The sequence below is a fragment of the Rhinolophus sinicus genome, chromosome 15 (genome assembly GCF_057876585.1).
Source record: "Rhinolophus sinicus isolate RSI-liver-muscle chromosome 15, RSI-T2T, whole genome shotgun sequence".
Classification (NCBI taxonomy): domain Eukaryota; kingdom Metazoa; phylum Chordata; class Mammalia; order Chiroptera; family Rhinolophidae; genus Rhinolophus; species Rhinolophus sinicus.
Genome location: NC_142515.1, coordinates 48,340,449 through 48,366,932, shown reverse-complemented (window position 1 = coordinate 48,366,932; position 26,484 = coordinate 48,340,449). Strand labels below are relative to the sequence as shown.

The window sequence follows — 26,484 nt, the reverse complement described above, 5'->3', positions numbered from 1 at the left end:
TTGATATTCAAGATCTTTATTGACTTAACTGTAATAGCAACCATTGGTGAGAGTTTTCTTCCTCCCTAATTTCCAAACACCTGCTGGTTTGGAAGGGCAATTACCAAAAAAAAAAAAAAAAGGTCACGGAATCCCACAGGAGCGCCTCAGGACTGGCTGCGCGCTGCCCTCAGCTATCCATCCACGACGGTGAAATGGATGGGAAAGGATCGGGGACAACTACAGCAGAGGAGACAAAGAGCTCAAGGAAAGAACTGGCAGTCTCTGCTTTCCCATTCAGAACGGACAGAAATGGACCACTGGTGGCACCGGCATTTTTTAATATATAAAATATTTTAAAGATGCTTAAAATGGACACCTGAATACGTTGAGTGTCCTCTGGGCTCTGCAAACCACCTTTAAAGTTTATCCGTGGGTAGCGGAGGGTCTCCTCACCAGGTGGAAAGAGATGGGCTCCATGTTCAGGTGAAAGGAAGGCACAGGCTCCCAGTACTGACTCGGATACAGACGGCAGGCGCAGCAAGGCTCGCCGGCTCTAGTGCTCCTCCACTCTCCTGGTTTCAAGTAAAAATTACCCTTGGCCTGGGATGGCGTTTTTTGTTTGTTTTTTTTTCCCTAAGACAAAGAGGGAGGGATTACAGTGGGGTGAGAAAGGATACTGTGCTTTATTCATGGAATTCTCTAAGCTTGAAGTGTCCAGGAATTCTGGTCTTAAGCACCAGCAAGAGCTCCCTTTGCAAATTTCAGTGGAGCTGAATGACTACCAAGCATTGCAGCGTCTCGGCTAGCTTCCCACTCCTAGAAAGGTGGCAGAGAGAGAGCTTTAATACCCCCAGAAATGTGTCGCATCTAGGTAGTATTTTCCACTGGGCATCCATACAGTATGGTCTGCCAGGGCTGTAGGCAGAGGTTAAGCAAAGAAAAACCACAGACCATCTGAACAGGGACTTGAAACACTTCACCTACATCTGAGCTTTGCCAAAAGGCATGGTATCAACTTTTAGGACCAGCCCAGAGAAAGGAACTTAAATTCCAGAGGGGGTAAAAGGTGACATGAATAACTGTTTGAAAAAGCAAGTATGTATACATCACCCTTAGAGTCTTCGGTAAACAATTTCTGTGAGCTAGCTAGCCTCAAGGAAACGCCAACACTAAACTGGAAAATAATTACTAGAACGGAAAATGCCCCTGTGGTGTAAGCATTCTAAAAAATTGTGCCTCATTTGCCTCAAAATCTGCTTTCATCTTTTATTAAAAGCTGAGAGGTAAAGAACTTCAGAGGGAGGGCTGTGTGGTAATTCCACCCCCTTCAAAGTCCAGACAGAAACTGTTCTCAATGAAACAATGCTTCTTTAAAACAAATACTACTCCCTCCCAGATGTCATGGGTGGGTAAGTGATTGGGTTTCGCAGATTAATAAATAGCTGCCCATATGCACGTAGTCCAGAAATATGCCAAGGGAAGTTCTGACCCAGATAAAGGTATCGGGCCTCCTCCCTACAGGGGAATGCAAAGGGCTGAGACCTGGGCACAAGCGGCCAAGGTGCTTGAGGCCTCACTGAGGATCCAAGATAGGGAGCTTGGGAAAAGACTGAATTTCTGGGATATTGTTGCCAACACAAGCCCCTTACACCAGTGGCCTGATTCAAAGCAGGCACTCAGTATGTACTGGCTGACCGACGGACTCGGGGGGTGAGACCCATACATCTAGCAAGCGGCATTCTAGTGGAAATGTTCGAACTGGGAAGGTGAGGTCTGAGAATCTCAGAGCTGGTAATCCAAACAGCAAAAATAAAACATCGATGTTGACTCCACCTTAAAATCAGAAGGAAAAGCAAAATTCATTTGAAGATGCTTTAAAGATGAGTTCCCTACTACTGGAAGAAGTACCTTTTTCTTAGCACCTCAGCAAGCAATGCTTTTTATTTTGTCGACTCTAAAGCAAGGAGGGCTGTAGGTAAGAAAATGTTGGGAAGAGGCAGAGTGTAAATCCATACGAGAATCTGCACTTTTGAGATGTCTGAAATCTCTAAAAACTTGGTTGGGCATGGCTGCCACAAACACACAGCAGACATTCACTGAGAATGTGCTGCACTGACAAGCCTCACCTAAGTCTCCCTCAAGGGTGAAGACAGGACTTGTTCTCCTGAAGAACCCGTCTCCATCAGGAAGCCCAGGGACTAGGTGGACCTGCAGTTAACCTGCACACCAGACTTCAACAATCAAGCACAAACATCTCTACTTCCCAGATGTTCCCTACTTCGACAACAGCTTCTTGGGTGAGATCAGGCCCGCATCTGGGTCAGCTGATGTGGCTGGAGAACAGCTGCCAAGCAGCGACTCTGGCTTCCAGATGCTGTCATCTATTCCACCCTTAATTTGAACTGTTGACTTTTCTTCAGCTCAGTAACCCAGCATCTAATTCACGTTTGCTCCCTTTGCTGGACAACCCTGAAGTCAGCTTTAGTGGCTCAGCTAGGATCCAATTCCCTTTGTCAATTCCTGGCTAGGGGAGACAGCAAGTAAGTGGTATTGAATCTGAGACACACCAAGCCTACGACTTGTCAAACAGTATCCCTGGTAGTCAGGCAAATGGATACGTATTATGTTCTCCTGGGAACGGCCATTTCTCATCACCCCTCTCAAAACCAGCAGGTAGCTAAAGAACGCATATTCTGAAGAATTGTTTTCAGTAGCAACAAATCTCATAACCTATCATTTAAACTTACCCTCTCTCTCCTCGCCCCCAGTGGCCTGGTTTCATCCTCTATTAGGGGTGAGGTGGTTTTAAGCTATATCTACAAATTCTTTGATACTGCTTCAGTAGGTGGGATATAATTCTCCCCTTGCGTGTAGGCTGGGCTTAGTGGCTTGCTTCTACAAAACAGAAAGAAGTGATCGTGTTATGACAGCTTTCAAAGGCTGTCATAAAAGGCACGGCAGCTTCCTCCCCCGCTCGACCCCCATCACTCACTCAGGAGGAAGCCAGCTGCCAGTGTGTAGACACACATGCTACCCTGGAGACCCCCATGGGGAGAAACTGAGGCATCCTGCCAACAGCCACAAAGAGAGCGCTTAGAAGTGGATTCTACAGCCCCAGATGACTGCAGACTCTGCCGACATCTTGACTGTAACTTCCTGAGACCCTGTGCCAGAACCCTGATGCTAAGACGCTTCCAAATTCCTAACTCACAGAAACTACCAGACGATGTTTGCTCTTTTAAGATTAGGGGTAGTTTGTTACGCAGCAATAGATAATACAGGTGGAAAGACAAAACTCTTGGCTTGGAAGCCCAGTACCTACTCTGAAATCTTGATATCTATTTAAACAGGATATGAGAAGTGGTGAACTCAATGAACCACACTGTAAAGAAGGCAAAACCAGGACAATGCATGTCTCCTGCTGGAATTTGGAGGGAGAGGCCATTTCCCGTTAAGACAGACTGTCCCCAGAAGTACAGAAACATGGTTTCCTTACGAACCGTCTCATTCATATGGTACCTGAAGGGTATTCCCTCCCCAAGAAAAGGCCAGGACAGATAATTCATTTAGGTCTTCATCTGTAAGTTGCCTTCTGAACATACAGAAATAAACCATCTACTGGATTATGGCTTGCCCTGAAAATGAGTCTATGAAGCACGGCACAAAGGGTGTCATCTGTTGGAATTTATCTGTTGCCTTGTGAAATTATCTTAAAAATGCCGATTTATGAAGGTCAAGGTATGTCTTGTAGCAGTGGCCTCCAAGAAAGAACTGCACTAAGCAGTAAGGAGGTCCTTGCAGAGAAGGCTAAGGGCTGGGGCAACTGCTCTATCCATCATATAGCTGACATTCCCAAGAAATACTCAAAACATGGTTTCTAATTAGGGGGCCACATGAAGAGATTCCCAGAGATGGCAAAAAAAGGGAAAAATGGCACCTTGATACTACTCCTGTTGGCATGTTTTAAATCCATTCCCCACTGTTGGGTGAGGAACCTGAGTTTTCATGCGCAACAATAAAGATAAGGGGGCGCTTCTGCTCACTGACAGACCCACTAGCTGTAGCTGGAGTCCGATTCCACAGGATGCTAAGGCCAGGGTATGAAGGATGAAAAGCGTCATTCCCAAAGAATCAAGCTTCCAGAGGGCAAAAAGGTCCTGAGCAAGCTTCTTTTACAGTGCAACTTGAGTTTTTCCAAGAGAATGTAAACCAAAATTTGGAGTTTAATTAAAACCAGAACAGGGATACATCAAACAAATAAAACATACTTTTCTGATCATCAATTTTTGAGGCTGAAAGCATCTCCAGAACTTTGGAGGTCCAGCTTATTCCTGAGAGACATCAACCATCACAAAAGATTTCACTCTGAACTCTTCACATTTTGTAGCAGAAAACAGAACAAAGTCCCTCAGACATCCTTTCTCTCTTTCTCTCGTCTGTCTAAAATGTATTCACGAACAGGGTCTTCTCATAGTTCAAAAAAAACAAAAAAACAAACAGCTTTCTTTCTTAGCCATTTGGCCTGTTACTCTCACCCTGGGAAGTGACATCTCAATAAGAGGGTTCAGGGCACCAAATCCAACCAGAAATTCCTAGGACACCAGTGGCTACGTTACTTGTCTTTCTATGAATGGGTAGAGGCATTAGCCTTTCTAGGAGGGGAGTCACTCTTCCAGGGTTACTGTGCCAGTCCATCGTCAGCTGGGGAGGCGGAATGACAGAGCAAAGGGGAAGGGAAAAGAAGGCTTTCATGACCGACCCACGGCAAGGCAGAATGGTCCAGTTTTACAAACCACCCACTACAAACGCCAAACATGCACACCCAAAACTGGAGGGAGAAGGAAAGAGCTCATGAGGGACTACGGGAGACAGAGGATGGTGACATGGAACAGGAGGCTCGCCTACGGACATTTCTCTCACCTTCCTAACACTGGAAGATGTGTGATTAAAAAGTTGCTGTTCAAAATTGTACTGAAAACATATCTAAAAATAGGTCTGTAGTCATCTTAAAAATAAAAGGTCACTCCTCAGATAAGAGGAGTGACAGATATTATCAGATACCAACACTTGAGGTATCCTTGATGTATATTTGAAAAATGGCCTGGCAGAGATAAAGGAAGGAGAGCGAGAGGGAGGAAATGAGGGAGGGAGGAAGGGAGGGAAAGAAAGGGAAAATTCAGAGTACAACGGGAAAGGCAAGAAAATGAGGAGGAACACATCTTTAAGCCCATGCTTATCTAGGTCAGCAGCCAAACAAAGCAGGCCCACAAAGGAAAAAAGTCAGTGCTTCTCTAAGAGCATTCTGAAGTCAGCCTTAAGCTCAAAATGTAAAAAACTGCAATCTGAGACAACAAATATCACAACGCTCATTGGACTGAAGAACAATGACCACTGAGACTGGGTACTCAGATGGCTCAGTGCTCTCCCGAGGTCCTTCTGAGGTATCATCTGCAGGATACGATGACCAGGCCTCATGCCAAGTGCCTCTATCACCTGGTACGGAGCCGCTCTGGGAGCAGTGAAATCACGCGGACGCTCAGAGGACTAGAGGACTGCAAGCAACACGATGCAAGCAGGGAGGAATGGAAGGAAGGGAGGAAAGAACAGCTGGTTACCGATGAGTCCCTTCTCAGGCAGAGCTTACAAATTTTTGCACAAATGTGCTAAGTAAAGGAATGGGAGGATGTATTATAATACCGAAGACAGAAGACACTCTCCCAGAGAATGGAGGGGAAGTGGACCTCAAAACCGCGTCACTGGGTAGTGCTACCAGAGTTGTAAAACCTGTGCTGTCCCCAGGGACAAACACCTCAGGGTACACGGGAAAGGAGCTCTCTTCTTGTTTATTTTCCTCTGACGGTTTTGAAGCCCCTGAACCCCGACTCCTGCAGCACTGAACCATGAGCGGGAGACAGGGAGGAGAGACTCAGGGTAAGAACATGAACAACGCTGAACTCATCAAACTGCTACTTCCCCAGACTTTCCAGCCAGGCAATTTTTGGTAGGTTGACATTTGATTTGGGATTAAAAAACAAAAACATGTTTTTTTTGGAGGGTTGTTTCTCAATAGCAAAAGGACTACGAAGCCAGAATTCAACTGTTTACCTTTGTGGGCTGCTTAGTTTTACAAAAATAGGCCATGGGCCTTCAATCTAATGTGTCTAACTGGGGAGGAGAAGGGGAAACAGGGAGAGGCAATGGTCAGATGTAGCTCATCTTCGCATCATTTGGCACCCGAGGAAGCGGAGGAGGGGGGAGTGGCTGTGCCTGCTGGTCCTGCGTCTTCTGTGTGTCCACGGGCGAGCCCACTGGCCACACCAGGCGCACACAGCGGGCGGTGCTGCTGCGGATCCTTGCGCGACAGTCAGATGTCCATCTCAAACTGCGCATCGTCCCCTAGGCAGCACGACAGACGGAAAGTTGAACACAGGTCAGAAAAGGAAAACAGCTTTAATTGTCATTCCTTCTATGTAATGGTCAAAAAACAATTCAAACTGTCCCATTCTCTGCTGCCTTAAAATTATTATTCTACTTTGCTGTGGCTGGTCTTTTTAATCTGGGGGGGAAGGAATGGCAGTCTAATCACCCATGGGGAAGAGCATTTGGGAAAAGGATGTAAGTGAAAACTTTCCCAGTGTCCCTTTGTCCACAGGTTGACCAAACAGGAGCTCCTGAGTGCTCCGTGCCATCTAGCACATCAGCACACTCTTCTGGAGGCTTTGAACTTTGGCCCTGCTCTGAACGACACTTTGTCCATTAAAAACTCACTTGGAATCTGGGCAGGCCGAATGCCGTCTCACGTACAGGGGTCACGGAGTGCAACCTGAGGTATACTTCAGGAGCTGGCCATTTCCACCTCCCTCCTCCGCTTCCAGAGACAGAAGAGTCACTACTCAGTGTGTGTGTGTATGGGGTGTTCATTAAAATATTAAAGGCAGTCCTAGAAAATGGGGGGAAAAAACCCATATTGCTTTTCCCCAACACCATAAAAAGGATGGAAATGAGGACTATTAAATTGTTTTAGCGTGTGTGTGTGTGTGTGTGTGTGTGCATTTCCCCTAGTTCAATAAAGCCTAGGTTCAAGGAATCACCTTTGGGATTTACCTACCATTCCCTGATTTTGGATTTCTGCCCCGTACCCACTAGATTAGATATGGTCATGACTTAGAACCTAGGATTCCAGAACATTTCAATAAACCCTGGAGAGAGGGTGGAGGGACGTGGGACCCTTAGAGACATATAATTAACTGAATGGCAGTTATAAGTGAAGCCATCAACATTTCACAACGTACAGCAGCAGGCTGACATTCCAATTCCCAGGGCCACCCTCTTGGTCCACAACACAGCATTTTCTTACCAACTGCATGCTTCCTGTCGTGATTGTTCAAGTTGTTCAAATTGTTTACTTCTACTTTGGAGTCTTCGATTAAGGTGCCAGGGCTGGTGACTCCTGGGATATTGGGCAGATGGCAGGGCGGGGTCTGAGCCATGGGAGAATTGCGACGATCCAACAGAAACTTTCGATCATAAATGATTCGGGTTCCTGGAAAACACGGTTGGAAAGAGTTTAAAACAAATTAAGGGAATATCAACATATACTACTCTCCAGGAATTTTTTAATTTTTATTTATTTATTTTTTTTTAAAGGGGAACAGGACTTTTATTGTGTACTTCCAGGACTTTTTTCCAAGTCAAGTTGTTGTCCTTTCAATCTTAGTTGTGGAGGGTGCCATTCAGCTTCAAGTTGTTGTCCTTTCAGTCTTAGTTGTGGAGGGCGCAGCTCAGCTCCAGGTCAAGTTGCCGTTGCTAGTTGCAGGGGGCGCAGCCTACCATTCCCTTGCGGGAGTCGAACTGGCAACCTTGTGGTTGAGAGGACCAACTGAGCCATCCGGGAGCTCAGCGGCAGCTCAGCTCAAGGTGCCATGTTCAATCTTAGTTGCAGGGGGCGCTGCCCACCATCCCTTGCGGGACTTGAGGAATTGAACCGGCAACCTTGTGGTTGAGAGCCCACTGGCCCATGTGGGAATTGAGCCAGCAGCCTTCGGAGTCAGGTGCATGGAGCTCTAACTGCCTGAGCCACCGGGCTGGTCCCTCCAGGAATTTATTTTAAATCCCATCTAATCCAAGCCCTTAAGGATTTTACAATGAAAGCTGAAAGGGTGAGCTCTGCCCATCCTGCCTAGGACCAGGCTCCTCTGCATCCACGCCTTTTCCTTCTCGTGTGCTGGGGAGATTCCTGCTCATCCTTCAGGCCTCAGCTCCAGTATCGCTTCTTTTATGAAGCCTTTAAAAAAAAAAAAAAAAATTCTTTCCCCCATCGTACTCAATACATATTATCACAGGACTCTTGTTTATTTATTTGCCTTTCTAAGGCTCTCAACTTCCTTAGGCCAGGGCCAGGGCTTATTTACATCTGATCCAGGTTCTCATCATTAAGGGCCTCTAAAGTTTTAAATGAAGTTATAAACAATATGTGAAAAAAACAGCCATTAGATAGGTAACCACCTTTAGGTGAAAGGCTTTCCAAAGAGTCACTGAGACCGACATTCTTTTCAGACTGAGCTGTGGCAGAAGCCCATCTCTATTTTATAAAACAATCTGCTTATCAGTAAGTGCTACTAGAGTATTTTACAACAGTTCTGAAGAGTGCACTTTACCTGATAAACAGTTAAGAAAACCTGCTGCTATCCATTTCTTCTGTCATAGTCTTCCCAAGAAGAAATGGCTACTCATAATACACAAAACTAAGTGACAATTTAGATGCCTGATGTCGGCCTAATGCAGTGGATGCTTGGAACTCTACTGCTGATTCTGAAACTAAAGTAGGATCAGGAGAAAGAATATGGTGACCATGGTAGGGATGTCTGCTGAATGGGTGAGGTGGAAAGGAGAGTGGTCATGTGCAGGCAGCTTGCTCATACCAAGATTAAATCCAGGGAAGAAAAACCTGCTTTAAGGGTTTAGGCATCCAAGTCAAAGGTAATATTATATGAAAGTCAAGCTGTGTACAAAGGCAGAATGTAAATACTATTGGTACCTGCTGGTCAATGCTTTTAGATTTCCAAGTGAAAAGAAATGAAACTGTCGTATTACAATAAGGAGAGTATGGTTGAGGTAGGTTTCCTCAAACACCATGTGATAGATAGCTATATCCCGGGAAACACAAGAACAACTACAATAGTTAACTAACCTATTTGAAATATGAGGAAGCAACCGGAAAAAAGCAAGGCATTTACTGCAAGAGGAATAGAAATTTTGGAGTCCTCCCCAAAAGGAAGGAATTGAATAATATCAACATTAAGCTAAATAGTTGGGAAACGAGTTACAAACAATAGTTTTCTTGGGATTAATCTCTGCAGTGGTACCATGACACTTTAATGCCAATGCTAGTAAACAATTTACTTTTGACTAAATGGAAAATAGTCAAACTAGTGCCTTTCGAGGTGAGAAAATGGCCAAGAGACTCTATCCTCCACCCCCCACCATCCTTGCTTTAACAATCAGAATTAAGTACTAAATATATTGTTCTCAATAATACTACAAAATCAGTCACAGGAAAGAATGACTAAGTGTCTCAGAATGGAAGAATGTTCTCAGATGGGAATCTATAAACACATTAAAGCATTTCAAAACAAAACCTTTAAGGCTTTCAAAGTAATTACAAAAGATATTTTTTTTATTGTCTAGTTCTGTTACAATGGTACTGCACACATAATATATTCATAGTTTATAAGAAGTAAAAAATATCTGGCTCTCAGCCTCCCCATAATAAGCTACTAAGGAAAACACTGCCACATGTGGAACCTACTAAGGCAGCATTTTTGCAGACGATCAGGATCATCTGGGACACTTGTTTAAAAAATTCCAACTGAATTCGAATCCTTGAGATTAGCACCTGGAAATCCGTATTTTTCAAGTCCCCCAGACTATTGTGTTCGTTAAAGTTCAGAAAGAACCCAACTTCATCCTCCTTCGGAAACCCTAGTAACAGTAATTTGAGAATAGATGAAATATCAAAGAATTAGTAAGCGAGTGAAGGGGCTACAGAGGTCACTTTGATGGATGCTGAGACCCAGAAAAGTGACTTAATCAAGGTCCCAGAACACAGAGGCATAATGGGAAGTGGCCCTGTGGTTTCCTGACTCCCAGTCCAGCCCTCTTTCTGCTCCACCTCATTGTCACTACAATCTCCAAGAGTGGGAGCGAGTTGTCCAAAGCGAAGAGACGAAAGGTATATCACTTACATCTAAATAACAGGGTGAACAGCAGATGGCATGGCAAGCAGTTTATACAAGGGAGACCACCAAACATTTTCCCTAAAGGATCACTTTTCAAAATGGGGTGGGGAGGGAAGGTGGACGGGGTTTTTGATTTTCAGTCTTCTAGTTTGGCAAGGCTTGCACACGTCTGTATTTTATAAATGACTTCATCTTTATATTAGGTTGGTGCAAAAGTAATTGCGGGTTAAAAGGTTAAAAAAAAAAGCTGCAAAAACCGCAATTACTTTTGCACCAACCTAATATTTCTTCTTACATGACAGAGAAATGTAGTTTTTTAAATTATATGAATAGGTAGGTTACATAATTTAAGAAACTAATTTCAAAATAGTAAAAGAAGCATTACAAACTCCTAGTAATAAAAGAGGTTGCTGGTAGATATGATAATCTCTAAAGGACAGCATGGCAGAAACCAGGGTAATAGCTCTAGTGGTGAATGGAGCTTCTTTCACCTATATGAGCCTAGACGAAACAGGCAAAGGCCAAAAACTTCACAAAGGAAGTCGTTTAGCCCTCTTAGAGTGGGCTAGAATTAGCTTCCTACTTTTACTGTTAGAAATATTTAGGCTCCAAGGCCCACAGACCATTTGTGATGGGACCATGACCCTAATCTTAGCAGAACAGCTTCACTTGTCTCCCTCCAACCTATTAAGACCCCTTGGAAAAGTTGGAAATCATTTGTTCCTGGTTTGAAGAAGACACAAGTCTTATATTTTGTTACAGATATAATTTTAGGACAAGGAAACTAGAAATTTACCTTTACCCTCTTCGCTTTGTAAAATAAGAACTATAGTAACAACTCAAAAAGGCAACTGGAAATTATGTCATTTTGGATAGTGGAAAACTTAGTTTAACGTTCAGAAAGTGTACAATTTTAATTATTAATACGTATTTAAATTTTTTACTGCCTTGAACAGAAAACAATTCAATGCTTTCTTGATGATTCATGGTTATTATGAAAATCATTTATTATATTAGGTGGGTGCAAAAATAATTGCGGTTTAAAAGGTTAAAGATAATTGCAAAAACCGCAATTACTTTTGCACCCACCTAATACCATGTTGTGACCTGGGAAGTCTCAGGGCCAATTCAGTTGATGCTCTTTCTTTTCCTCACACTGCACAAAACTGCCCCTCCCTCGTTTTGCCGTCTCCCTCCAGGTAGGCCCAGGGGGGCCTTCATGCCAAGTCTTAGTCACCGTGGGCTGCCTTAACAAACACGACTGGGCGGCTTAAACAGAAACTTCTCTCACAGTCCTTGAGCAATCCAAGATCAAGATGCCAGCATGGGCTATTTCTGGTGCGAGCTCGCTCCTGGGCATGTAGACAGCTGCCTGCTGTGTCCTCACGTGGGTAAGGGGGGAGCCAGCTCTCCAGTCTCTCTTACAGGGGCACTAATCCCATCATGAGGGCCCCACCTTCATGAGCTCATCTAAACCTAACTACAGTATTTTGCCCTGTATCATGTGCACTTTTTTGCCCAAATTTGTGAGGGAAAAAGAAGGATGTACATCACACACAGGTAGTACTAATTCCGTGTGTATATAAATGTTTTTAATTCTTTTACTTATGCTTATGAGTTAAAAGTGCAAAAATAAATAATGTTAAAACTCCTTTATAATACAAAAAATAAGTACCTAAACATAAACAAATATAAACTTGAATTTAAAAATTAAAACGAAAGAGTTTTTCCCCCTGCAAGTTTGGGCCCAAAACGTGGATGCACATTATATACATAGAAGCACATTCTACAAGGCAAAATATGGCACTTCCCAAAGGCCCAATCTCCAAATATTGTCACATTGGGGTTAGGGCTTCCATACATGAATGGGGAGGGCACAATTCTGTCTATATACACCTTTCAAATCCATTCAAACTTCGTGCTTCCAATCTGTTGGGTTTGGAAGTCAGTGATGTGCTTATTAGAATGCTACGTAAAATAAGAGCAAATAGGCTGAGAGGGGGCCTGGTGGCTTTCCAACGAACAAAGGGAAAGAGCTTTAGTGGATGGACTTTGCACATCTGTTGTTTCACCCGCCCACTTTTGCTGCTCGCTGCTAAGTTTCAGAAGGATGAGGTTTCACTGTGAGATGTTCTTACTACCATTCAACGTGCAAGTCAGAACAAGGTTATTCTCATTTCTGCAATACACCAAGCTAGGAAACTGGGGATGAGGTGGTGGGGAGAAAAAAAGATAAAAATAAGCTTTCTATTTCTAAATTATATATTAGCAATAACATATGCATTAAAGAATTATCATTGAAACAACTAGGAAATAAGAAGTAGAGATTCTACCTAAATGTTATAGATGTGTAAATGTATAAGAGAAACTTTGAAGAACTTCTGTGACTTTGCAGGTGATAAAACACAGTTTTTACAGTTTTATTGAGATATAATTCACATATAATTAATTCTTTGAAGTGTGTAATAGTTTTTAGTACATTCACAGAATTGTGCAACCATCACCACAGTCAATTTTAGAACAATGTGATCATCCTCAAAAGATAACCCACACACGTTTAGAAGCCCCTCTGCACTTTCCTCCAATCTCTTCCAGGCCTAGGCAACCACTACTGTTTTCTGTCTATAGATTTGCCGAGAGACATTTCTTGTAAATGAAATCATACATGGTCTTTTATGACAGCCTCTTTCACTTGCGTAGTATTTTCAAGGCTCATCCATATTTAGCATTTACCAGGACTTCACTTCTTTTTTATTAAGTAATATTGCACTATATGCACATATCACACTTTATCAATTAATCAGTAGACAAGACATCTGCGTTGTTTCCGTTTTGACTAACGCTGCTATAAACATTCATGTGCAAGTTTTTGTGTATAAGTTTTAATTTCTCTTTGGTATATATACCTAAGAGTAGAATTGATGGATCACATGGTAACTCTGTTTAAACGCTGAGGAACTACCAGACTGTTTTCCAAAGCGGCTGGACCATTTTACCTTCCTATCAGCAGTGTGAGGGTTCCAATGCATATACATTATAATAGCTAACACTTGTTATCTTTTTCATTCTTAGTGGGTGTGAAGTGCTGTCTCCTGGTGGTATAATTTTCATTTGCATTTTCCTGAGGGCTAGTAGTGTTGAGCAGCAATTCGAACACCTATTGGCCATTACAACATATATATTCTTTGGAGAAATGTCTCTTTAGAGCCTTTGCCCGTTTTTTAATCGGTTGTCTTTTAACCACAGCGTTGTAAAAGTTCTTTATGTGTTCTGTCTACAAGTCCCTTATTCATATGTGATTGCAAGTATTTTCTCCTATTTGTTGGATTGCCTTTTCCCTTCTGTGACAGTATTCTTTGAAGCACAAAAGTTAATTTTGATTAAGTCCAATTTATGTGTTTTTCTTTTGTTGCTTGTGATTTTGGTATCACAATCTGAGAAATTATTGCCTGACCATAGTCATTAAAAATTCGTTCCTATCTTTTCTTTTAAGAGTTTTATAGTTTTAGCTGTTACATTTAGGTCTTTGAGCCACAGGGTCCAACTTAGGGTCATAATACCAGCATGGGCCAAGTCGCTGTGTCCTACACAACTGGACTGAGAAACAACGGCTTGAACCGGAGTGGGGGAAGGAGGCAGGCCGAAGAAGGGGGGCAAAAATAAATAAAAGTTAAAAAAAAAAAGTACAATTTACAGAAATTAGTAAATTGAGAGAAGAGGGGAAGTGAGAGATAGAAAGTAATGAAAGTGTCCTAGATTTCTTATCTTTCATAATAGGGAGTCAATAGTATTATCTAATGTTAAGAAATCAAGAAATGGTAGTATACATATAGGACAGCAACAGTGGTAATCAATAAAAGCACTATCAACAGAAGTTATTAAAAGCCAGTTGTCTCGGGCATTTTACTTTGCATTTTATGTGCTTCTGTTCAATTTTTCTTTTGGTTTAAAAATATGCATGTATTACTTTAGTCTTCACGCTTGGATTTCAAAACAAATAGGAACTTCAAGATCTAGGGTTACCATTAGACATTTATAAATTTTCTTCCTGGTGACTGGACAGTAGGATAAATCTAATTTCTAGACCTAGCACTTTCTTGACGCTCACATGACTAGCAAATAAGAGAGTAAAACCAAGTCCCTTTGATGGAGAATAGAGAGGAGGAAAAAAAGCTTCTACCTTTTGATCTAAAAACTAGTGATTTTCAAATGGCAGGGAACAAGGCCAAAGAATGAGGCCCAAAAGTATACTTGCCAAGATAGTACAGAAACAAGGTCATTCTAGCCTAACGGCCTCTTTCAGGGCCAACGAGCTTAGTTTAAATGATAATTAATCCATGCATTAAGCTATATACACTTAAGAAATTGTATGACTTGAAGTAAAACCACCTAGAGAAAGTCCACTGTAACATCGGTAACTGACAGGATAGCAGTTACTCCATTTCCACAGGATCCCTGTCATAAAATTCTATTTAACTAAGGCTGCTTCCTGAATTAGAATTAAGCACCCACGCATGCAAATAGACAACTCAAAACAGAAACATTAAGTAACGTGCCCAAATTGCACAGCTTGAATAACATGGCGACAAAACCCTTCAAGAAGGCTGAGATGGCCCTACACCCTCACACACCAGTGTCGCAGGAAGGGAGAGTGTGGCGTCAAGCAGGGCTTCTCAGGGGACTTTCTCCATGCAGAAGAAAATCTTTCTCAGAAAACCTTTCGCTAACCTCCCCCTGCATCTCATATGGCCAGAACTGGGTCAAATGCCCATCAGGATGGGCGCTGGAGAAGACGCAGAGCAGCCCCGGTGCATATCCTGGCAGCTTGGCACACTGCCACTTAAAACCCTGAGGGAGACGGGGGTAGCTAGCACAGAGAGGGAATGGCTACTGGGCAGGAAACCAACAGTGTCGGCCACATCTGTGTTTAATATTTACCTAAATTTAATAACTATTAACTTAACCAAATGAGTTAAAAAATCAAATTAGGAGGTTGGGAAGTAGAAATTATATGTATGAAGAAGGGTGTATATAGCAACTAAGTCATCTTCCATAGTTGGAAACATGATCACTATTGGTTTAAAACTGAGAAATAGCATTAAATCATGCTATTTAGAAACCCTGAGCTAAATACTACAAGAAACAGCTAGGAGTTTAAAGTGGTTTCTATGGGGAGTGGAAATGGCGACGAGAGGGGATGGGGAAAGAGAGTGTTGCTGTTTCTTATTAGCTTAATAATACTATCACTTTCAAACCTTACTTTCACAGGTATAAAAAATACATGTCAAAGAAAAATAAAAGGGTGATTGCATGAATCCTGAAGATATTATGCTAAGCCAAACAAGTCAGTCACCATAGGACAAATACTGAATATTCCACTTACGTGAGGTACCCAGAGTAGTCAAATTAATAGAGATACAGTAGAATGGTGGTTGCCAGGGGCTGGGAGTGGGTGGGTAATAGGGAGTTAATTGTTTAATGGATATGAAGTTTCAGTTTGGGAAGACGAAAAAAGTCCTGGAGATGGATGGCGGTTGCAAAACAATGTGAATATATTTAATGTCATGGAACTGCACACTTAAAAATGTTAAAATGGCAAATTTTGTTACGTGTATTTTACCACAATAAAAAATAAAATTGATTTCAGACTTCTAGCCTCCAGAAATGTGAGAATAAATTTCCATTGTTTAAAGCCCTCCCAACCCCAATTTTTAAAAAAAGATCAAGAGTGTAAAAAAAAACAAAACCCAAACTAAAACTCATTATAAGAAATTGAAAAAAAGACGACTCCAAAGCATCTGTAAATACATATATTTATGCGTAACAGACTGACACAGCTAAGGCAGCAGAGAGCACAGGGAAGGAAGGTATCCTTCAAACCTAGAAACTGAATTTAAAAAAACACAAAGCACTTGGCAAGTAACCTCAGCGTTCCATTAGGGATTCCTGACAATTCTCCATCGATGCCTCACGTAAGGGCCACCAAGACATCTGAAATAGATTCAAGATGAAGAAGTAGCAAAGCGCTTCTAAAGCACTCAGAAAAGAAATCTGCCTCTTTCCTTCCCTCACCCCCAATAGGAAAAATAAGAAGTGAAACTACAGAAAGGACTTATAAAAACCCTCTAACGCAGTATATCTTCCAGGGAGGCTGTCGGTGGTCAAGCCATGTTCGGTGTGTGCAACCATCAAATAAATCCCTAAAGTGCTAATCAAACCAAGAAAGGGATAATTTTCACATCCACAAAAGGCACACCTGGAGCCTCAGGATCTAAGAACTTAATCTGACTAAATTATTATAGCAAAAGAAAGATATCTGAGGTTTGTGTACAGCCAATCCTACTGTCCTTTGACTAACTCCAAGTCTCAATAACTGGGATCAAAGATTTCTAAGACCTTAAGGTCAAAGGACGGCCCCCTGCCCAACCCCCGAGGACACTGCCATAATAGAACCCACAGCGAGGCTGAAGGGGAAGTTGAGAACTCCGTTCCCACCCAGGAGGCCCAGTGTTAGGAGAGGACTTAGAGCGCATCCGCCTGTCGGAAGCCTGTCATTTCACAGATGAAGACACTAATATCCAGGTCGGCGCTATTGGTGGGGGGAAAGCTCTCAGATTCAAACCTGACTTCCATTCCAATTATTTGCTTTCCTCCCAAGTTCACTAAAAAATAAAACAATGGGTATCTATCAACACCTTTCACTTTTATTTACAGTAAGGAACTTGAACTCTTTATCAACAAAGTTGGTAAGTGGCAAAAGGCTACTAGAGATCACTGGTCTAGGTCACTGTTTTTATCTGTCGCCTATTCGTAATAGTTCTAGGAACTTAACAGACCAGAGAGTAGTTTCATTTCAATGTAAAAGCAGTCCAACTCTTAACATAATGGTCTCTGGTGATGAGATGAGCTCCTCTCTCCGAGGCCCAATTAATTAATTATGACATCTTAAAATGAAGACTTACAAGCCTCTCACACTTTCTGGTAAGTACCTCTCAGACCTAGAGAGCAATGATCTATCTTTACCAGTAAAGAGTTAGCACTCCTGCTATAAACAACAGGTCTATTCTAAAAAAGTTACCATTAAATGAGGTATAACCTTGACACTAAGACCAGACAAAGACAACACAAGAAAAATACAGACTAGTAGCTCTCATGAATGCAGATGCAAAAATCCTCAACCAAAGATTAGCAAACCGAATTCAGCAACATATCATAAGGATTATATATAATGACCAAGTGGGATTTACCCTAGCCATGCGAGGTTGGTTCAACATCCAAAAATCAATTAATATAATACCATCATATCAATAGAGTGACAAACAAAAATCACATAATCATCTCAAGAGATTCAAAAAAGAAAAGAAAGAAAAGGCATTTGACAAAACCTAACACCTTTTCATGAAAAAAACACTCAAACAGAACCTGATAAAGGGCAGCTATGAAAAACCCACAGCCGACATCTTACTCAATGATGTAAGACTGGATGTTTTTCCCCTAATACTGAGAACAAGTCAAGGGTGGCGTTCTCACTGGCTTGCCACCTCTGTTCAACACTGTACTAAAGGTTCTAGCCAGGGAAATTAGGCAAGAAAAAGAAATAAAAGGCACCCAGATTGATAAGGAAGATGTAAAACTGTCTCTGCTCAGAGATGATGTGACCTTATATACAGAAAATCCCAAGGAATCTACAAGAATTGAACTGTATTCTCTAACTTATCCTTGTTTGTTAATGTTTTTACTTTCCAAAACTACTCAATAAAATGAACAGTTTCTGTTTGTCAGGGCATTTGTCCTAGAGATTTGAAAGATAATTTATTTAGATGTAAACACTCATAGATTTCTGAACTTTTGGCTTGAGGCTGTGGCCAGAGGACAGGTAAAGGGGGCCTTTAAAACTAGCCACATAGCGGGTGGATAGCTGCTGGGTGGGAAGGAGCACACAGGTTCTAAAGAGCTTTCACGAACCTAAGTTCCATGATGAATAAATTCGAAAATGGTAACCTAGGCCTTCCCTATTCGATAAGTTGAATGACTGCAAGTCTCAACTGACTTTTGTCCTATTATAAATGGAGGAGCAAAAATCTTTTAAACATTAATATGTTCAAATTAATTACCTGGGAGTGAAGACAATGTCCTGCCGCTCATCAACAAACTATTCTGCTCAGGCTCTTTCTCTGCAGCCAGAGGAACTAGCTTCCGCCACATTAACTTTTTTTTTTTTTTTTTTTTTTAAAGATTTTATTGGGGAAGGGTAACAGGACTTTATTGGGGAACATCGTGTACTTCCAGGACTTTTTTCCAAGTCAAGTTGTTGTCCTTTCAATCTTAGTTGTGGAGGGCGCAGCTCAGCTCCAGGTCCAGCTGCCGTTGCTAGTTGCAGGGGGCAGAGACCACCATCCCTTGCAGGAGTCAAACCGGCAACCTTGTAGTTGAGAGCCCACTGACCCATGTGGGAATCCAACCAGCAGCCTTCGGAGTTAGGAGCATGGAGCTCTAACCACCTGAGCCACCGGGCTGGCCCCCACATTAACTTTTTATCTGTCTGATCTGCAAACCTTTACACTTGCAAGTAATCAAGCCAACAGTGTCTGCAAACCATACAAAACCCCTCTTATAAAATTGTCTCTAAGACTCCAGTCCTCAAACAGTCTTTGCTGAATCACCCTGGGAGCGCCAGTTTACAGATTCGTCACTTTTCCTCCTTCCTCTTTTATACACCAGGCCGCAGGAGGCGGAAGGGAACTGTGCGCAGGTCTCTCCTGCATGTGCTGCTCTAGCACCTTGGTAAAGTTGTGTGTCCTCCTGAGACTGCGCCTGATTCAGGGCTGGCAGAGGCGCCCCCTTCCACATAAAGCACTGCCAGATGCCTTGAGGATGAGGACTGCTGCCTTTCCCAGACTCAGAATTCAGTCTCTCATCAGCAAAAAAGTACCCAACAAAAAAAATGAAGTACATCTTCTTTAATAAGTACATCGGCAGCTGATGAGTCTGAGACTAAACCTGAATCTCCCATGGAATGACAGACAAATGTGAATTTATGTCACTCGAAGTAAATGCCAGACCCTCCTAACACAAGGCGAATGAACCCCTTTCATTATGTTTTTCACGCACTTCTCGCATGCAACAATGAAGTTTTTTGGTTAATAACTGAAGCTAGAGAACCAAATAGTACATTTGTTGGTTCAGAAGTTTTTGGCCTAGAATAAACTCAGTCCAAGGTCATCAAACTAGAAATTTTATGACAGTCAGAAACTGGCCTTCTTTCCCAATATCTACACACAGAGCTCTATTAGTTCTCCCAAGAAAGAAACCAGATCAAAACACAGGGAACCCCCCCCAACCCACCCAATACTCTTATTAATAACCCAAGCGGATTCTTTTCCCTACTTCCTGCCTTCTCCTTTATTTCCAGACCCTTCCAATGGCCTTCAGGTAATTCTGCCCCAGTGAACCAATCACAGCAACTCTCCAGCTGGCAAGGAGAAAGCAAACACATGAATAAGATTTCAGATCATCATAGTTAGTTCCCCTCTGGTGCTCTTGTTATAGCAACAGCATACTTTTCCACAGCTGATGAGGCTGTTACACAGGAAAAGAAAGGCTAAAAGAGGTCTCTATGTCTTTGCTCATTCCCCAGAGCACAACTCTCCCAGAAGGAGACAGCAGCAAGAATCAAGTTAGCTAGCATTCATTCCAAAGGTAGAAACATCTCTTTAAATGTCGGCAAACTTCCTTCCCCAGAAAAATAAGCATCTTAAGATAGTGGAGGAAAAAACTGAACTAGGGATAGGACACCAAACCAGAGGTTAGCCACTGCCATTATATAGCACCATAACACTAACAAGTTACTTAATTTCTCTGAGCCTGTTTCTCTCAGCTAACCAAAGTGTTATGAAAGTGAATCTAGTAACTTTACCTTCCATTGAGACTAGAAGTAGCTTCTCAAAGGAAGAACCAACACAAAATCCAAGGGCTTTTTTTTTTTTTGCCTTGAATTTATTCAACAAAAATTTCCTCTTCCCTAATAATGAGAAAAGCAGTAAGAGAAATCCAAGAGATTACAGCAAGTGTTTTCACCCCCCCCCCCACTTTGAGAAATCTTTTCAAGGGTAGGCTGTATCCTCTGATCCCCAATAAATAAAGGACTCAAGGGGGGGAGTGGGGCGGTCTTAAGTTCACTATGTTGTGAATGTCCCTGCCCAGTCTGATCATTTAGGGCATTTGGGACATCTACTGTTATTCCTGAATGCTCTGACATGTGTATGACCCTCCAGAAATTTGAGACAGGAAATGCTAATCCCCTTCCTTCCCAGTAAATAGAGATTTCCAATACAAGCCTACCGACTCTCATTTGTTTGAATGTTTACAAGTCTGAAATATGTAAGTTAGCACTTGACTCTACAACACAAGTTTTTTGTTCTAGAATTAAAAATCTTATCCATCCCCAATACCCATCAAGAGTTTAAGACCATTCAGAGGAAGGACTGCATTTCCTATTTTTGTCTGTGGTCTCATTTTGTGAGAAGTACTGCACCGGTCCCACAAAACTCACTCAAGATACCTAAGCACATTAATTCAGATACCTGGAGACCAAATTAACAACCAACTATCTTACCCTGGTTCCAGGAAAATTACATGGGGGAGAGAAAGGAATGTAACAAGAGACATGAACAAACCAGGAGGGCAGAAAATTTCCAAAGGGGAAATAATAAATCACTAAGTATGGAACTTCTAAACAGCAGTTAATTGCTATAAAATAGTTATTAAATCCAATCACAATAGTGCTGTATCTTCTAAACACAATATGTAAATAAGTCTTCCTGTTAAAATTCAAAGATCGCAATGTGCTCTACCAATACAGGCTTAATATAATAGATGAGCTAAGATGACAAGTATTTAAATCTGAAACAACAACAAAAAACTGTGTGTAGAAACTATCTGCAGACAGGTTTAGTGATATTTGAGAAAGCAGTGGTAAGTGTGTGTGTTGGGAGGAAGGGTAAATGAGTCAATATTTCTGGCAATCTTTCCAAGCATTTTAGGAACTAATCCAGACTATGAGACAGGCTTCTATCCTTAAAGCAATGCTTAAAGACTATGCCCGTATTTTAAAAGCATGATAGGGGCGGACAGGTGGCTCAGTGGGTTGGAGCGCCTGCTCTCAACCACAAGGTTGTCGGTTGGACTCCCGCAAGGGATAGTGGGCTGTGCCCCCTGCAATTAACAATGGCAACTGGACCTGCAGCTGAGCTGCGCCCTCAAGTAAGATTGAAAGGACAACAACTTGACTTGAAAAAGTCCCGGAACTACACACTGTTCCCCAATAAAGCCCTGTTCCCTTTCCCCAATAAAATCTTTAAAAAAATAAAATAAAAGTGCCCCGCTGTGCCTCTTCCCTCAGGGGAATAATGATTAATATATAACTAAAAGTTTAGTTATTTCCCCAAATAAATAATAGTTGAGTTCTGTTGTTACTATGACATATGTTCTGAATTGCTGGAAGCACCGGCATTTACTGACCCATCCCACAAAGAATTCTGGAAGTTATCAAGTCCTTTCCATCAGCTCGGAGAACAATGTCCATTTCTTAAAAGCTGTCAGTCCAAGACAACTCTTCGTAAAGCAGATTCTGGCCTACCAAAATCTTCCATGATTAAGCCGCAAGGTGTCTCAGCATGCTCAGGGGCTGGCCTTGAACAGATCAGGTCAGAAGGGAGGTTCCTCCAATGATATAAGCCACCTCACTAAAAAACTGCATTGTTCTGCAAAGTTAAACCTTCCTTAAAACCAGCTCTCCAGGCGTCTTATGAACTTCTCCTGCCGGGTCATTTTAAAGTCTTCCAAGCCAACAACCTCTCCCCTAGAGTTGGCCTGGCTGGATTCCTCTGTAGAACTCTCTCCTAGATTTTTATCCCTTGTTGGCAAGGAGGTCTTCTTACTCTAAGGTCCCTTGTTATTGTGAAACCGATTCAAGGATCGCCCAGACCTAACTGCAAGGGATTGGTTGGAGAACAACTGGTGAGTTCAGCCCACAGGAACGAAGCTAGTAATCTAGTAGGTTGCAGCGGCTGCCAGCCCTGTCCCAACCCTCTAGCAACAGGCCACCACATCCCCAAAAGAAGGCAACGTTCCAAAGTTAAAAATGAAGAACGATTCCCTTCAATATGGTCCCTCAAGATCGCTTTCCAGTCTCCTCCCTTTGGAGAACAGCCCAGTTAGGGAAACACAACCTTTGAGCTCCCTTTTCCCGTGACCAATCCAACGGCTTCACCCCTAGCCCAGTGTTCTTCCTTGTAAACAGTCCCTGGCCCTTCTGTGAAAAGCGCTGCCCAGGAAGCTCCTTGTGCACTGCCCCTTCCTTAGGATCAATCATCCTACGGGCCAGGGTGCCCTCCTTGACAGCGGCCTCTTCAATCTACCGTGTTTCCCAGAAAATAAGACCTCACCGGAAAATAAGCCCTAGCACGATTTTTCAGGATGACATCTCCTGAACATAAGCCCTAATGTGACTTTTGGAGCAAACTTTAATATAAGACCCGGTCTTATTTTTGGGGAAACACGGTATCTCCAAACACGTCGCTGCCAAAACCCTACCCTTAAGGCTGCCAACGCTCTACCACTCCCACCTCCTTTCCCTCCGCTATTACTTGAGCATTACTCGTATCACTCTCTCCTCCACCCTGGGGACTCCCCCCACCCATGGGGCCTTGTCCAGCAAAGTAAACAATGCTGTCAAAGGAGGATAACGCCAGGCGAGGCTTCCAAACTCCGCATTCCAGCCTCCTCCTTGTGTTCTAAAAGCAGCGACACAAGTCATCGCGGCGTCCCAGGAGCGAAGTAGTCTCAACTTCCATTCTGAAAAGGCCCGGGAGACAGCTCGGAGAGTCAAGCATGCATATGCACGGATGCCCAATACACAAGAAGCGGCGGTAACGCCGAGCGAGCTCAAGGACAAGCGTAGACGAGTTTGCCCGAGAGGAGGCGAAGGGGAAGAAACTAGGTCGAGTGCGTAAACCTGCCACGAGGAGGGAACAGGGCTTTTCTTTCCCCCGCGACACGAGAGCCACGTTTTCAGAGTGGGCGCGCGCTGAATCGAGTGCGGGCAAGAGAGAATGCGAAGTTCAGATTCCCGACAGCAGTCCCAGGGGGGCTTCGGTGGAGCCCGGCGGGTTGGGGTGTGTGTGAGTGTGTATGCGGGGGGGGGAGGGGGGCCAAGCAGCCGGCGTGGACACGCCCTGAGTTAAAGGGCCGCGTCGGGAGACTGGGGGAACCCGGCGGAGGAAGCAGGCTGCAGGCTCCGGGCCCGGGGCCGCGGAGGGCACTCACCTCCCGGCGTGGTGGAGAAGAGCGTCCCCCCCGGTGTGGTGCAGTAGTCATGAGGTAGCTGCGCGGCGTCGCTGATGGGTACGGTGCGGGTGGGGATGGCGCGGCTCTGGCTGGGCTGGTGGCCGCTGCCGGCGGACGAGGACATGGCTCTGGGCGCGGGCTCTCTGGCTTTGTCCAGCGGGCGGGCGAGCGGGCGGGCGGCGGCGGCGGCGGGGCGACGGCAGCTGGGGGCTCGGGCAGCTCCGGCTCCTCTGGCGGTCGGAAGGGCGGACGGGGACGGGCGCGCTCCACTCGCTCCTCGCTCGCTTCCTCTCGCTCCCTCGTCCCGCTCCGCTCCCGCCGCCGCCCTCTTAGCCGCCGCCGCCGCCGCCGCCCGATCCTCCGGCCTCCGCCCGCAGCCTCAGCAGCAGCAGCAGCAGCAGCGGCAGCAGCGGCGACGACGACGACCGGAAGCGGGCGAAGGCGGGAGCCAGAGCAGTTCGGAAGCTGGTCGACCGGAAGTGACGTGTGGGAGGGGTCGGGCGGCGAGGGGTGGGGCCGCGGACGGGGAGGGGTTTCACTCCAGCGCGCCGGACGCCCATTGCAGGGCGAGGCGAGAAGTGTTGGTGAGCGGAGGTAGGCGCGGAAAAACTTTGGTTTTTTTATTTGTAAGTGTCAGTCAACCCTGCAATACTACACTACTGACTTCTGCTTCCCAGTCATCTAAACAAAAGCGTAGATTTCATTGTTCAATATTAAATTTAGGCAATGCATGCATGATGTATTAAAAAACAAACCAGAGCAGAAAGGTGTACGGTGCCACCGGCCCAGTTTTCCAATTCCTCTTTCCAGGGGGAACCACAGGTACCAGTTTATTGTGTATCTTTCTAGAGACAGTCCCTAGATACACACATAATGCAATATGTAAACATCAAGAAAAGGAAGAGATTAATAGCTACTCGCGTCACAAAGATGAGGATTGAGTTAGAGATAAAAAAACAAAAAAACTGGAGCACAGTGGAAGGTTACGCCCATGAGGCACCTGAAAAATTTAGATCTGGAACCCTATTTTTTTCTCCACGGGTTCTCAAACTTTTGGTCTCAATGTGTACATTCTTAAAAATTGTTGAGCATCACAAAGAGCTTTTGTTTGTGTGGATTGTATCTATTGATAATTACTGTATTACATGTTAACATGCTTTTATTTTTAAATTTATATTTTCCAAAAAAGAATTAGTGAGGATAGTGGCGTCGTTTTACATTTTTGCAAACTTTTTTTTCTATTCATATGACCTTTTGTTTTCATCATTATCAACTACTATTTATTCGAAGCTGAACTGCTGTGCGGTGAGCAAGCAGTATAAATAAGGAGTCAGGAGTTTGGGAATCATTGATTAACATTGTACACCAGGTATGTTACCATGCAAAAATACAGGAACAGAGTATTGGTGTTGCCATGACAGCCTTTGTGGATTTAAAGCAATATTTAATCACAAGTCCATCAGGAAACAGGTCATCTGTTTACTTCCCTTTACACCATGCCCATAAGCCCTGTATTCATGCAGAGTTAAGTGTGTGCTTAGAAGTTGTAAGGAGACAGTCTAGTAGTATATTTGGGAGAGAAAATAATGGTTAAGTACATGCCAAGCTTTAGCTCAGCCATTTGAGCAAGTGACTTATCCTCTCTGAGCCGCAGTTTCTGTTTCTATGAAGTGGAATGGTAGTATCTACCTTCAGGTTGTTGTGAGGATTAAATAAGAAAATGCATGTAATGCACTTGGGCACAAAGCATAGTACACAACAAATGCTCCGTAAATACTAGGTCTAACAATATAACCAATTACCACTAGAAAGAGTTTAAACCTGTTCTTATTTGACTTCTCTCTCCTAATCAAGGTCCAACAAGTTCAACTGTGAGTATCAGAAAAGAAAATGTTCCTGTCCACAGCTTTGTTAAGCTTATATTCACCTGGATGTTGTAAAAAATGACTTATTCAAGAGATATAGGGATATTTGGCTTCTAGTTTGTGGGAGAGCTTTTCCTTCTTCCCCTCTTCCCCTGCCCCACATCAGCCCAACAGTCAGTCCCCAGATCCAGAGATGGAGAGCCTGGGGCAAGGTCAGACTAACACATTGCAACTCCATCTTGCTCAACAGGTAACTCTTACAGCAATCCTTAGAGGAAGAAGGTACAGGGTCTCTTCATATTTCTGTGACAAGATCCATAGCTGCAAAATAGTCCCTGGAATAAGTAAATAGAGCCCATAGCTGTGTGACAGGTGGCAACACTTTCAGATCTGATTCCCGGCACATTTTGGTGTGTAAATACCGTGACAGTGAAAAGGCATGCCACTTTACACTACTGTAGCCCTCTCACTAAAGTAAAGCCTGGGGCAGTAAGATATGGATGGCATGGCTTTAAAACTCAGTAGCATCACTGTGGTGCAATAGGTTAGCATATTTGGCTGTGAACGGAAAGGTTTGTGGTTTGAGCCTACCCAGGAATGGACTTGTCTCCAGCCAATTCCTTCGTGATGAAAATATTCCAGCATTTGATGTGATAGCTGCACAACATTGTGAATGTACTAAATGCCACTGAATTATACATGTTAAAATGGTGAATTTTATGTTAAATGTATTTTACTACAATAAAAACCAAACCCCACCAAATGCAGTGGAGGATGCATTTTCCCAACCCTGCGTTATTACTGTTTTCTTTCCTGACATGTATATACCTACCGTGTATATCTGAATATCTGATATCTGATATCTGAATGCCTGTATGTACATCAGCTTTTTAAAAAATCTGTGGTCTGGGTGTTCCGCTCTGTAGCAGTTTGGCATCACCCAAGAATATGTGACTCATCCGCATCCCTGTTTTGGATTGGATTAAGTATTGTATGAACTACACAAGCACATAAACTCCCTTGCAAGACTCTTTGGCCCTAGCACATATTTG

The 26,484-nt window shown here is 43.4% G+C and overlaps 1 protein-coding gene across 1 annotated transcript; it reads right to left on the bottom strand.

Annotated features, from left to right (window-relative positions):
* Window positions 1-23,995, bottom strand: EIF4EBP2 (eukaryotic translation initiation factor 4E binding protein 2). The gene is made up of 3 exons (XM_019712424.3): window positions 23,547-23,995; window positions 7,340-7,525; window positions 1-6,378 (listed from the first exon to the last, which is right to left on the bottom strand). The coding sequence occupies exons 1-3, from the start codon at window positions 23,689-23,691 to the stop codon at window positions 6,347-6,349; spliced, it is 363 nt and encodes a 120-aa protein (XP_019567983.1). The 5' UTR covers window positions 23,692-23,995; the 3' UTR covers window positions 1-6,346.
* Window positions 23,996-26,484: the final 2,489 nt, after the last annotated feature.